Source organism: Anolis carolinensis, chromosome 5 (assembly GCF_035594765.1).
Source record: "Anolis carolinensis isolate JA03-04 chromosome 5, rAnoCar3.1.pri, whole genome shotgun sequence".
In the NCBI taxonomy this organism is placed as follows: Eukaryota; Metazoa; Chordata; class Lepidosauria; order Squamata; family Dactyloidae; genus Anolis; species Anolis carolinensis.
This window is the reverse complement of record NC_085845.1, coordinates 158,404,404-158,417,111: the sequence shown is the minus strand read 5'-3', so window position 1 is coordinate 158,417,111 and position 12,708 is coordinate 158,404,404. Positions and strand designations below refer to the sequence as shown.

The following is a 12,708-nucleotide window of genomic DNA, read 5'->3' as shown; positions in this document are numbered from 1 at the left end:
CACTCCCAAACAAACACACATACACACATGGATGCCATTTTCTCCTATCTATTTTTGGTGAAGCCATTTAATTTTTACAAAAGAGCAAAAAGCCATTTGCCATGTTAATTGATTGTGAAAATTGTCTAAAACAAATGTTCTCCTGTGCACTACAGTATCATAGCAGTCTGGAAATCCAGTTGTTTGGTCATGAAATAATGATTTTTAAAGTATTGTTTTCTTTGTTCTTCAGATTCTATTTTAATATGTGCTTTATCTCAAATTGATTATACATTTCTAGAGCACTAGCTTGTATACAACAGATAGATATAGTGCTCTTGATTAGGATTTTTAAGCTGTCAATTTGGCACAGGTGTTTCATGGAATATGTCTACTGTAGCTCTGCAGAATGTCATTACTATTTTTTGCTATGGAGGATTACCATACATTCAATTTCTCTCAGTTTTTACCAAAGGATAAAAATTGTATCTAATTATACTGATGACAAAATCTTGCTCTGTAATGATATTTTACCTAGATCATACAGTTACAACAGCATAGAAATAGGGATGTGATTTTTTTTCAAGACATTAATCAAAAATTAAAATATGATTGAGGTTCCCTAGCACATAGCTATCAATTCAACAATTTTTACATTCATGCATTAGTGTTTTCTGATTGTCTTTCTACTCCAGAGGTGAGAACTAGTTATTCTTTGAATGCAGTTGGACTCTAAATCCTATCATTTTTGATAGTTAACCATGTTGGTTGGAGTTGATGGTGTCATATCTGAAGGATCACAGGTTCCCATTCCCTTTTCTAATCCATCTTCTGTTTGTTATTTTCTATGCTTTTTGGCATCGATGGAATGGAAAGCACAGGTACATTCTTTTCCCCACAAGACTCCAACAGTGTTAAAAGCCTTCAGTCACTTGAAGCTGTTTCTCAAACCATCATTGTTCAGATTTCCAGGTGAAGACATCCTGGTCTCAGAAAGGTTCACTTCACTGCCAGGACCTTCCCTATGTACTTCTTAAATCTTTGAAGAAAATTGTTATTTTATCTTCAGGAAGGATTCCACAATGCAGAGCTACCTTAAGACATTTTGCTGCCTGAGGTAGAGGAGCAAATGTTACCTTCACCCTGTCAAGGTGTGTAGTACCCAAAACCAGCCAAGGAATTCTGGCATTTGAAGAAGATAATCCCATGTGTTCCTCTCCCTAGCTCTGTTAGTAAAATACAATTTGCAGCTCCTACATGGCACCCAACATCTGCTGCCTGGGGTTGCTATCTCATGCTGCCTAAGGATTACCTTGTTAGAACACATTGAGGCTTTTGCTTTAGATTTTTTTCCCCTGCTTTGTCTTTATGTAGAGTCATATTCTGTTTTCTCTTCAACAGTCAAAATCACCTAGAGCCCACCCCACTGTGTGGCTTTTGCTTAACACATTGCCTGATTTCCCCTATGAATTTCTTCTCTGCTTTCCCTAGTAACTGAAGTCTTAGAGCCCTTTTTAAAGTGATTTCATCCTTTCATACCTTACAGATACCAATTTCTCTTGTAGAATAAGCATTGCACCATCGGTGTCCATCTTTTCTTCTTTCTCACCTGTCTCACATCTCCTTTAGCAAACTGCATAGAATAAGATAAAGTGTTATCACAGAGGAATTATACAATCTGTCAAGGAGCAAGTGAAATATTTCTGTTGTTTAGTTTTAACTTAACAGTTACATTTGACAAAGACAAATGCTGAGTGTGATTTATGATTTGTCAAGTTTTTTGTGACAGGGAGAGAGTCATGTACAATTAGTGAGAGAGGAGAGTTACAAATAATATAGTTGGCAGGATGGGACCACAGTTGGTATTAACATGTTTGCCAGATCATTGGTGCTCTGTTAGTGGGCTTTGAGGTTTTCTCCCACATTTGCAATATGTCTGGGTGGCAACCGATAACTAATGCTAGACCCCTCTCACTGAGATATAAATACAATTATAAAAAGATATTGTACTTCACATGAGGAGGTTGAGTCAGTAAGGCTTAAATGAGTCTAATGGACTAATTTATCCTATTAATTCCAGAAGACTAAAGCATGCTAACTTAAGCTGGATCCAATCCAGTGGGTGCATTTTGTAATTGAGAGGATCCATCTTGATATAGTCTATTTGGACTAGGACTCTGGGAGTCCAGGGTTGGAATTCTTGTTTAACTATGAAAACCTAGGCAATGATTGACTTCCTCTAAATAATATATTTTTCCAAGAACCCTATAATGAAGATTGCATATTTATTAAGGTATATTGTCTTAATCTCTCTCTCTCTCTCTCTCTCTCCTTGCTTTCTCTCCTGGGAGCTCACACACAGTTTCCCCCATTTTTCTTCTTACAATAGTCCTGTGAAGTGGATTATATTAAAAAAGGAATAGCTGCAAGAAAGCCTGAGTAGTGCAGTGGTTTAAATAATGAACTCCAGAGACCAGGGTTCGAATCTCGACTTGGTCATGGAAATCTACTCTCTGAGCATCATAGGAAGGCAATGGCAAACCCCTCTGAACAAATTTTGTGAATTAAACCCCATGTTAGGTAAACAATTTGAGTGCATACAACAATTACCTGGTGAGCTCCATGACTAACTGGGGAGCTGATCCAGGGCTTCCTTGTCTTAATCAAGAGTGCTATAACCTCTGAACCACATAAGCTTTCATCTAATACTCTAGACACAATAAGAACTTGGCAGGAAAATAAGTTTTTGAATTATGGTTGTCTTCTTTAATGGCTATTGACAATGAGCAATGTAGACAGTTAAGATGCAATATAAACCTTGCAGTCAGTTTGCCAGTAACTCTCCTCTCTCTCTAGGGCAGTTGAGACCTAAAATAGTGTGAAATTTATTCCTATTATTCGTAGGACTAAATTTATAATGATGCCTTTAGGAACAGATGAACTAGGAGATTGCTGGGGACAGTAGGTCACTATATCTGCTACTGCAGGTTAAGATGTTGGGCAGTGTGAGGCAGCTATTCGTGATTTCAGCTATCATGAAAGGACAGCATATTGTGAGTTATGCTATTTATTGCCATGGTATCTTTATCTCCATAGAGAGTCACTTGTTTCATTTTCTGTCTTAGGTGTCAAAATAACTCAGCCAACTTTGGTTGAGTGTCTGGCCCCAAGCACCAAAATAACTTTGGCTGGCTGTGGCTGAGAAAAAGGTTTGTGTAAGGATGTGCATAAAATGCCAATGTTGGCAGTCTAGTTTATTTTTATTCCTTTTATTTTCCCTGGAGACTTGAGTTTTACATTAGTCACAACTCTGATTCTTATACAGATATATTCATCAGATGCTTTTGGTGGGTGGAGAAAATGAACTTCTTCTCCTGGCAAAAGTGGGTCACCAAAGTACAGTTCTCTCAGTGTGTGTGTCCCTGTCATCTCTAAAACAGCAACAGGTGGACTCAGGATATGTTTTCAAGACACTGGTGTTCTTTATTGCACATGCATTGTTGGCTTTGTAGAAGAGTTGACTGTTTCGTTCACAAGAGGTATTTGGGTGAATCATACGATGGCTATGTAAAGATATGCACGTTCATAATAATAACAATAATATAATAATAACTTTATTTTTGTATCCCGCCCCATCTCCCAGCTCACATGGGGACCAAGCCCAACAACATACAATAAAATACCACAGTATAAAATACACAATATAAAATACAACAATATAAAATGACATGATAATCACAACACATTAATATATCAACTCTACAACACAGCATAACCTGGAAGTTTGCACTTCAATCTGAACTACTTTTCATAGTGAAATTGTTTTTGTTTTCCCACTTTGAGCCTTTGTGAGCAAAATATATTTTTGTGACTCCTAACTCCCTGAGCTTTGCTTTTTCTAGCTGTCTCCAATTCTAGGTGGGTTTCCAATTGATGGGTTTAATGAATTAATTTTTATCTTTGATTTCTCCCAATATGGGACCCAAGGCGGCTAACCACATGGGTTATCACCAAATACTGCTAAACCCATAACTGATAACATAATATATAACAGTCATATTATAAAAAATTATTTAAAATAGTTTTCAAAAGATAGCTAAAATATAAAAACATGTTGGACCACAAATCCCATCATCCCAGCCAGTGTGTCTTTTTTGTCTAGGGAAGAGGGGAGCTGCAGTCGAACACATCTTAGGGCACTAGGTTGGAAAAAGCTGTCTCAACGGAATGACTGTTCAGTCATACTTTTATTTAAACCAATAACATAATCCAATTTTCCTTTTCTCTTTCAAGGGAGCTTTTTACAAAGACACAAAGCTTCAAACTCTGTTTTTGTGTGTTATTCTAATGTGGAAATAGAAGAAATACTAATTGATGCAGTAAGTCTTTTTGTAGCTTGGTTTCTGTGTGGGCATAAGTGCTGATAGTTTTTTGGAAGATCTTCAAGAAAATACTGTTTCCTTAAAAGATTTATTATCATGATTCAGAGTGTCACGTTCTTACCTATGACTAAGAACTGCTTTCAAACCTTGTGATTTTGAAATTATCTATGTGATGTATGCCAAAGTTTGGCAGAGGACAGTAAACTGGAAGGAAACCAGAAATATGTAGGGGATTTTGCATGTACAATATCTTCCTTTTTTTTTTTTAACTCAAACCCGTTGCAAAATAAATGCAAAATAAAAATGGTAAACTTAGTTAAAAATAAGAGTAACAATTATCTTTAATAATACCCTTAACCAGTATTACCCAAAGTGATGGTTTGTAGCAAAGTGCCAGATTGCTGCAGCTTTCCAGGAAAGAAACAGTTGTAGTCAATGGGCAGAAATATGATGCTGGTTCGTGGCACACTGGGGGAAAATACTACAAATTCCTAACATCAAATAGATTAATAATCATTACTCTCAGCTCCTATACTAGTAAGGAAAAATCAGAATGGTTAAGCAGAATTAACAGATAGACAGATGCATATTCTAAGCCCTATGAAAGTGAGAGGGAGGCAAGAGGGTGGAATCTGTTTTCAAGAGGAAACAACATCATGATTTCAGGACAACAGTGCAGTGATATCTCTGCTTCTGGTGTCAGTGCTCTTAATGGAAAAAAATGGTAGACAGGCAAAAGAGACTTTATTCAAGCAAACAAGTTACAATACTTTTAGGCTTTCAAAGGCTATACGTATAGAGGGATAATGGGAACATACATTCATATTCCAGTTTTCCTTTTCTGGCATATTCCATGTGGTGGAGGGGAAAGTTTGTAGTGATGCTGAACATGACATTGGCACTTTGCACAACTGGGAACTCTGAGTACATTAACCTATGAAACCATACTCAGCCACACGTGGTCACTGTCTTGCTGCAGACTTGCTAAAGCGTGGGGGCTGGAGTAGAACAGCAGTGGTAGAGAATGCTTCTTCATCTATTGCTCACACTAATATTTGCTGAATAGCTAATAAAGTCTGGTTTTTGAGGAAGATGTGAGTCTCTGGCCATGAAGAGCTAATCAAACTGTCAAACACCTTGAACTGAACCCAACAGAAACAAAGCAGCTGGTACTGTTTCTGCTACACTGGTTCAATGCACTTCCTTGTCACAGCATATAGCAGGAGGCAGCTAGCAATGTTTTGCTTTTGCTAGGGAACAGACAGTGTCTGTGGAACTGGATCAGAGCCAATAGCATTGTTCTCTGTAGCCTGAAATGTCCTTAACAGTTTGAGTGGCAGCAGGAACAAGGATGAAACTAAGGAAACCAGGGACTATATGTTATATTACAAAGATGAAGTTAGTACCCACATTTTCCTAATGGCCTTTTTTTGTAATGAGTGATCTGCTTTTTACTGTTGTTTTGTTAAAAAAACAACAACAACAATTTTGAGAATAAAAAAGCCCTGTTAGTGACAGTGTGGATCTAGCATGATACAGAGGTTTTAGTGTTAAACTATGGACTTCATCACCTATGGACAGGCTTTCAGTCCCATTGTAGGACTCTGAGAGCACAGTTCACATGAGGCATAGCTATTTCTAGCAAGATTCAGTCTAGGAACTGTGATCTCAGTGTCCTACGACAGAGCAAGGAGAACATGGGAGGCTACCTGTGTTCTCGTTGCCAGCAACAGAGAAAGAGCAGGGGGAAACTGGGCAGTGACACTTTCCACTGTGTGATGGGGAAGGCAGTACTGTGAGCAATGCATGGTGCAGAGGCGATGGATTCCCCTGCTACTCCACAGATTTGCCACGATACCCAGAAAATCCCCCTGCTATCACCAGCATTAGGGAACTAAATGTGATGAGGTCCTAGGTCTGCTGAGTGACCAGGATTAGGGCTGTAGCCGGGGGGGGGGGGTGTTAAAAGTTCAAACCCCCCCCCCCTCCGAACTGTGTCAGGTTAAAAAAAAAAGGTTTACGCATAAATTGGTCAACCAGTTAAAATTCATGAGTAAACCAGGTTTGGGGGGGGGGGTGTTGAACCCTTTAACCCCCCCCCCCCAGCTATGGCCTTGACAGGATTCACATGCTTGCTCAGTCGTGGGCAAGTTACACTCTCTTGGCCTAAGATAAATGCAATGTTATACCATCTCTGAATAAACCTTGCCAAGAAAAGGTGCCAATCAGTGCCAAACCATTCAGTCTTGTTGATACAGTTGTGTCTGAAAAGGAAAATAAGAAGCTCCACAATGGTGATCCCAGTAAAAATTGGGATGTCTTTCTAAACACTGAGTTGTACCCAGATTTTCTCTATGGTTGAATAAAGATTCCTTGGTGTGAAGGGGGGTGTGGTGTGGTATGTGCAAGCCTGACAGCTAGACAATGGACCTCCAGAATTATATAGGGTAGACCAATGGAAATGAACCACCTAGATGTGAATGATTTTCCAGAACAATACAAACAAGTTGGTATAGGAAGGATTACTCCCTGGTTTGTTGCCAGTCACCACTGTATATTTGAACTTTCAGGCTATGCTTGCTTTCTTCAGGATAAGCCCAACTGAATTCAGGTATTGAAATGCTAGTTGCATTTCAATACCTGAATTCATGCACTCACCTCAGCTCATATTCCATCCTGCCATCTCTCCATATTGTCTCCATACAATATTATTATTCTACCTCATCAGAGCATGATGGTGAACCTGGGCTCTCAAAGGCTATTCACACGTTTTTGGATGTTCTACCAAGTTAGTAAGGCTTTGCCTAGAGCTCTAGCAGCAGACGTGTCTGCCATGTCCACCAAAAAATAGACTCATTAAGTACAGAAAGACTCATCACAAAGAGGTAGATAGATTGTCAGATGATTGTTCACAGAGTTATTAATAGTCAAACAGTGTGCATACTGATGAAATCATAGGTCTTTAAAGTATGTGCTTATTGAACCCAAAAACTGTCTCAGTTTTCAGGCTGATGCATCTCAGACACAGGCAGTCAGCAGATAGATGGCTCATGTTACAGCTGCAGCCTCGTGATAGTTTCTAAAGGTTGTAGAAGATACAAGCAGCTTAAAAATCTGTATTTCTCTACCCATAATAATGGGATGCCTCAAACCATGACAAATATGTTGTACTACAGCACTTCCCACTGTGTGCAAATGGGTACATTATTACTTTCTGCTGCAGCAGACCTGTGAAGCACATCTAATCACTTTTGGGAAATTCCTTCTTGGTAGCCATAGGTGTATGATCATTTTTTACTTATAGTTCAATTGAACACACAGTAGAAAATAGATCTGAATATATATTAGACTAGAGAACCAAAAAGGAAATTATCCTGATTTCCCTATAGGTAGTAATGCTGCAAATGAATGAAATCAATAGCATTCTTTTTTGTTTTGTATTTTGATTGCATTTTTCCTTCCTCAATATGAAAAAGTCAATGCAATGATTTTAATTCTGATTATATTTCTTTCTAAGGAGACAGAAAGGTTATGCTTTTAAAAAAACAATTATTTTACTAAGCCTCCCTGTTAATATCTGAGAAAGTTAGTGAAGTTTTATGGGATAGATGCAAGCATATTGGATGGAAAGAGAGAAAGCTAAGGAGTCTTTTTAAGGTATAGGAGTCTCCTAAGAAGATGGGCAAATTAGGATGGCACAGATCAGAAGGAGAGTTGTACACAGTTAAACTGATGCAATGACAATATTTTGAATTGTTGTTCCAGGGGGGTGGGGGGAATGGGGGGAGGGTGGGGGTGGTGGAGGATACATTTTAATTGATCGTTTAAATTGTCATTTAAGGAATAGTTACTTTTGGAATAATGTATACTGAAATAAGTCATGTACGGCAAAAATTGTGAATTTTTAGGATCATGTATCAAATTTAAAAAAAAAATTTAAAAAAGGAGGAGAGTTGTACATGATGGGGTGTGCAAAAAGGGGGAAACACCAAGGCTGGGAATCGCAGCCAGTAATGTGATTGGCTTTGACCAGACTCCTCTCAAATAAATGGTTAGAGATTATTTCCACAATGTTAATTGGCTGGCTGAGGATGATAGGGCAAAAGCCAAAAGAAACTGATTTATTTTTGAAGGAAGAGGAGTCAGAAACAAAAACAGTCTGCTTGATTCAGTACTCTTAACAACAAAAGATAATGCCTGCATAGAACAAGCTGACTGTTATAGATAACATGACAGTCACAAAGGCAACTTTGATGGACCTGAAGAGAGTGGGTAATATAAATCGTATCTTTCAACCAATGAAAGCTGATTCTGGGTCCTATGCCAGGACCATGTAAATAAAATTTCACATGCTGTGATCTTTAATCTTCAAGGTAAAGGAAGACTTTAGGCAGCATGCCATTTATACCATTTTCATTGGTCAAACCCCTTCCAAAATGTTCTAGTAATTGCCTAGATGGCAATCATTCAATTTTTATTTCTCACATATATGTTTGAGTGGTTGAGGGGTGAAGAGCAATTTTCCTCCTCAGCTGCCCCCCCCCCCCCCAATCTCCTGGCACATCATTTCTACATGCCAGGAGGACTCCAGGACAATTGTAATGGTGACCTGCTACATTTTTCAAAGTTTTCAGGATAGTTTTTTGGGGGGATTTTAGGGTGACTGCTTGCCATCCCGGTAGTTTTTTTTTCATCATTTTAAAATGTATTTGTTATGCAATGCTTTTGACACGAAATAAATAAATCCCGGTAGTTACCAGGATGGCATCTAGACATCCCACTGAGAAAGCCTGATTTTGTCGGGGGGGGGGGGTGGATTTAAACCCACACCAAAGAAGATGTTTTAAACTATGTCTGGAAGACCCCTTACTGAGTTAGATTCATACTCTTATTACAAATATCTATGGTCAACCCCAGATATATGCACTTTGCCCACAAACAAAATTGTTGCACTCGTTGCTCTAAGTAATTTCAGAGTAGACAAATCTGTTTTGATAATTTAGTCTTACATCTTTTAAAAGTACTCCTCACAAACTGTTTTTGTAGAAAAACTTGATTATTTTCTTTCAATGAAAGAAGTTTTACAAGATTTTTTTTTGTGTTCTACAGTAGCACCTTCTGAAATAAGCTCTCAGGGAGAAAAAAATGTTATCATAATTTAATAGTTGAACTAAACAAGAAAGATATAGCTTGCCTGAAATATATTACAAAAGTATATATAATTGATTAAACTATGTAACAAAATTTGAAATTGTTCTGTTCCTGGTTTGAAAGTGTTATTCCTGTTTAATTTTGCTGTAGTTACTTTGAAAGTAGTTGTTATACTCCAGAAACCTTTTTGTGGCTTCTACAAACTATGTTGAATTGTTGCTACAGGGCTGCTTTTGTAGTTGAATACACCTTTCCCATATTTTTATGATATAACTAATTAGGAATTGGGATTTATAACCCAGGAATTATTATTATTATTATTATTATTATTATTATTATTATTATTTTATTATTTTATGACACAGCAAACAAGATAGATATGCTGGATTTCGTTTCACAAAATCACAAGTTGAACACTTCCCAAGTGTCCTAGTGTGATCTATTTTCGGATAATGTGCGCAGATCCCAGGAGGGTGGCCTTTTGCAGTTGGCAGATCATAATTTTGTCAATGTTTCCAAATGCCGGCTGAGATCTTTTGGCATGGCACCCAGTGTGCCCATCACCACCGGGACCACCTGCACTGGTTTCTGCCAGAATAATAATAATAATAATAATTATTATTATTATTATTATTATTATTATTATTATTATTATTATGTTTATTATTATGTTTATTATTTTTGTTCATACCTTACTTTATCATCCCAAAGGGCACTCAAAGTGGCTTAACATAAAAGTATTAGTATCCAATTTAAAATATATGTACATTAAAATGGAATTAAACACAATAAGTATTTAAAAATTCATTTAAACTCCATCAAACATATTTAAAGTTAAAAACCATAGCACCCTCGACTAGATCTCAAATATCTCTATCTTTAAAAGCCTGTTTGAATAAAAAGGTTTTAGTCTGCTGCCGGAAGGATAGTAGGAAGGGGAGGCCATTCTGGTTTCTCTGGGCAGGGACCTTCAGAGTCGTTGGGCAGCCACCAAAAAAGGCCCACTCTCTCTTTCCCACCAACAAAGCTTGAGATGGAAAATCATGTTTCATAATGTTACTATGACTAAGGTTACTTTTGCGAAGAAGCCAACAAAAACAGATTTTTTTTTCAATTCTGTGTCTCAAATTATCAAATATAGATGTGTATCAAATCTTAGTATGATGTTTGTATGATTCGGGATAGCTAAAGTTAATAAATCTGTGAGACACAAAATACCTTATACTTGATGATGTTGTGAATAGATAAACACGCTGAATTTAAATATGGGCTACAAGCAAATCTAGACTGATGTTTTCTTAAACTGAATGAAATCTGTTCAGTATCACAGAGATGCTCATGTACAAGTTATTAGTTGACCTTATAGCATTCTGTGGGATCCCGCAATGTAGGAGTAAATCTTGAAATGCAAGCACATCTTAAGAGAGTCTACAACATGGTTGCAATCACAAGCAGATTCTTAAAACTAAGTTAATTTGCCTAGTCCCCCTTCAATTCTCCTTCATAAGATACTGTGAGTATTGTAGCTAAGCTTAAAGGAAACAGGAAAGTCAGAATAGAAGAAGAGGATGATGATAATGTTTCTGCTGATCAAAAGTTCCATTGCTTGGATATGGTTAGGTCCAACTTCACTACATCTTGAACCAAAGGAAAAACCTATATATGCTTTAAATCTCTCAAATCAACTTCAAAGCATTGTGCATACAACTCTTGATTTTCTAAAAGTTTTTAATTAGCTGTATACTGTTTAATAATATTGCAGCCAACATGTGCATGTATTTCATGTATTTCTACATTACTTCTGTTCTTCAAAGAAAGGTATGGTGAGCCATGACAATGGAGTGAAAATTAAAAAATATTGATGTTTCTTTGCTTCTTTTTAAAATATGTTTTGTTTCACCAAGCCTTTCAATTCAGCAGACTCTTTGTTGCACACTTTTTTCAGATGACGGTTGCTGCTGGTACGAGCATTGAGAATAACATTCAAAGGACCATATCCTGCCCTAATGTATGTGCTACATATCTTGGATTTTTGTCTGATTTAAATGTAAAATCTCATTATATGAATGTGCTCTCGTCACCCACAATGTCATGCTCATTTCAGACATTAAGCGTATTATCCTACAAGTAAAGGATCAAAACGGGCTAATTCCCATGCAAAAAACCTGGAAACAATGCTTTAAAAAAAATGGAGGAGGCATGCATCCCTTCAGAACCTGAGGGACTACAACTCTCAGCATGTCCCAACATTGATTGGGCTGCTGGGAGTTGTAGTTCAATAACATCTGGAAGGCCTCGTGATTCATCCCATTATCTCTGGCATAAGAATTAATAATATTAGCTCTAATTTGTTATTTAAGTGGATATTGTCATTACCAATGGTGTTACTTTTTACAAATAAAGTGTTATATTTTTGTGATTCTAGAAACATTTCTATTAGGAAATTGTTTTAGAAATAATTTGTCATTTTCTACCATTTTTCACCATTTTAACTATATATTTTTAAAAGTCACTTTGCCTGCTAATACATTAGGAATTGATATATCTTTCTTTCAATAACATGCCATGGGATGAGTTATTTCAAAAAAAGTTATGGAAATTTAAAGTTGTTTTTTTTAAAAAAAAAAAAATTGCAAGCTCTGACCACTGACGTAGTTCTTGTCTATCTGGTGGCTTTGTTTGTAATATTTGTGATCATATAGTCAAATATCTTCCTGAGTTACTTCCTCCTAGCTTGGCATCCCTTCTGAAATAAAGAATGCAGTGTCTTGATACCATGTTTGTTTGACAGCCAAATTGTTTTATTATCAAATATACTGAAAGTACTCTTAGTTGCAAATAATTATAATTTCTTCTTAAACTTGTAGTACAACAGCAGTTTTTGCATTCCATGCAATCCACTATCGCCATCTAGTTTCTTTCATACTTCATAATATAACCGCTATCAACTATACACTGCTCTTTAAGAACTTTCAATTTTGGGTTTTCCACATAAACATCAATACAACCTCACACTGTCTATAATGAAAATTTATCAAAACCTGTGGGGTAAATGAAGCAGGAACTAATGTTGCCATATAAAGGCATGGCCTGCATAAATTTGAATATGCTTTTAGAGTCCTCTATATATACCAGGTCTCTCAAAGCAGCCTCTCTAAGTAAATCAGAAATGGGAAAACTTTGAGCCTCCTAATGT

At 36.9% G+C, this 12,708-nt stretch overlaps 1 protein-coding gene across 9 annotated transcripts in view; it reads left to right on the top strand.

The window, feature by feature from the left end:
* The window catches only part of ppfia2 (PTPRF interacting protein alpha 2), a 341,653-nt gene that overhangs the window by 191,766 nt on the left and 137,179 nt on the right, over positions 1-12,708 (top strand). For 5 of the 9 annotated variants that reach the window (XM_008110919.3, XM_062982678.1, XM_062982677.1 and 2 more), the window contains one exon: positions 11,458-11,520. The exons of the other annotated variants lie outside the window; for them this stretch is intronic. In XM_008110919.3, the coding sequence (XP_008109126.2) occupies positions 11,458-11,520 (63 nt within the window). The remainder of the gene's footprint in view (positions 1-11,457; positions 11,521-12,708) is intronic. 9 annotated transcript variants of the gene reach the window in all.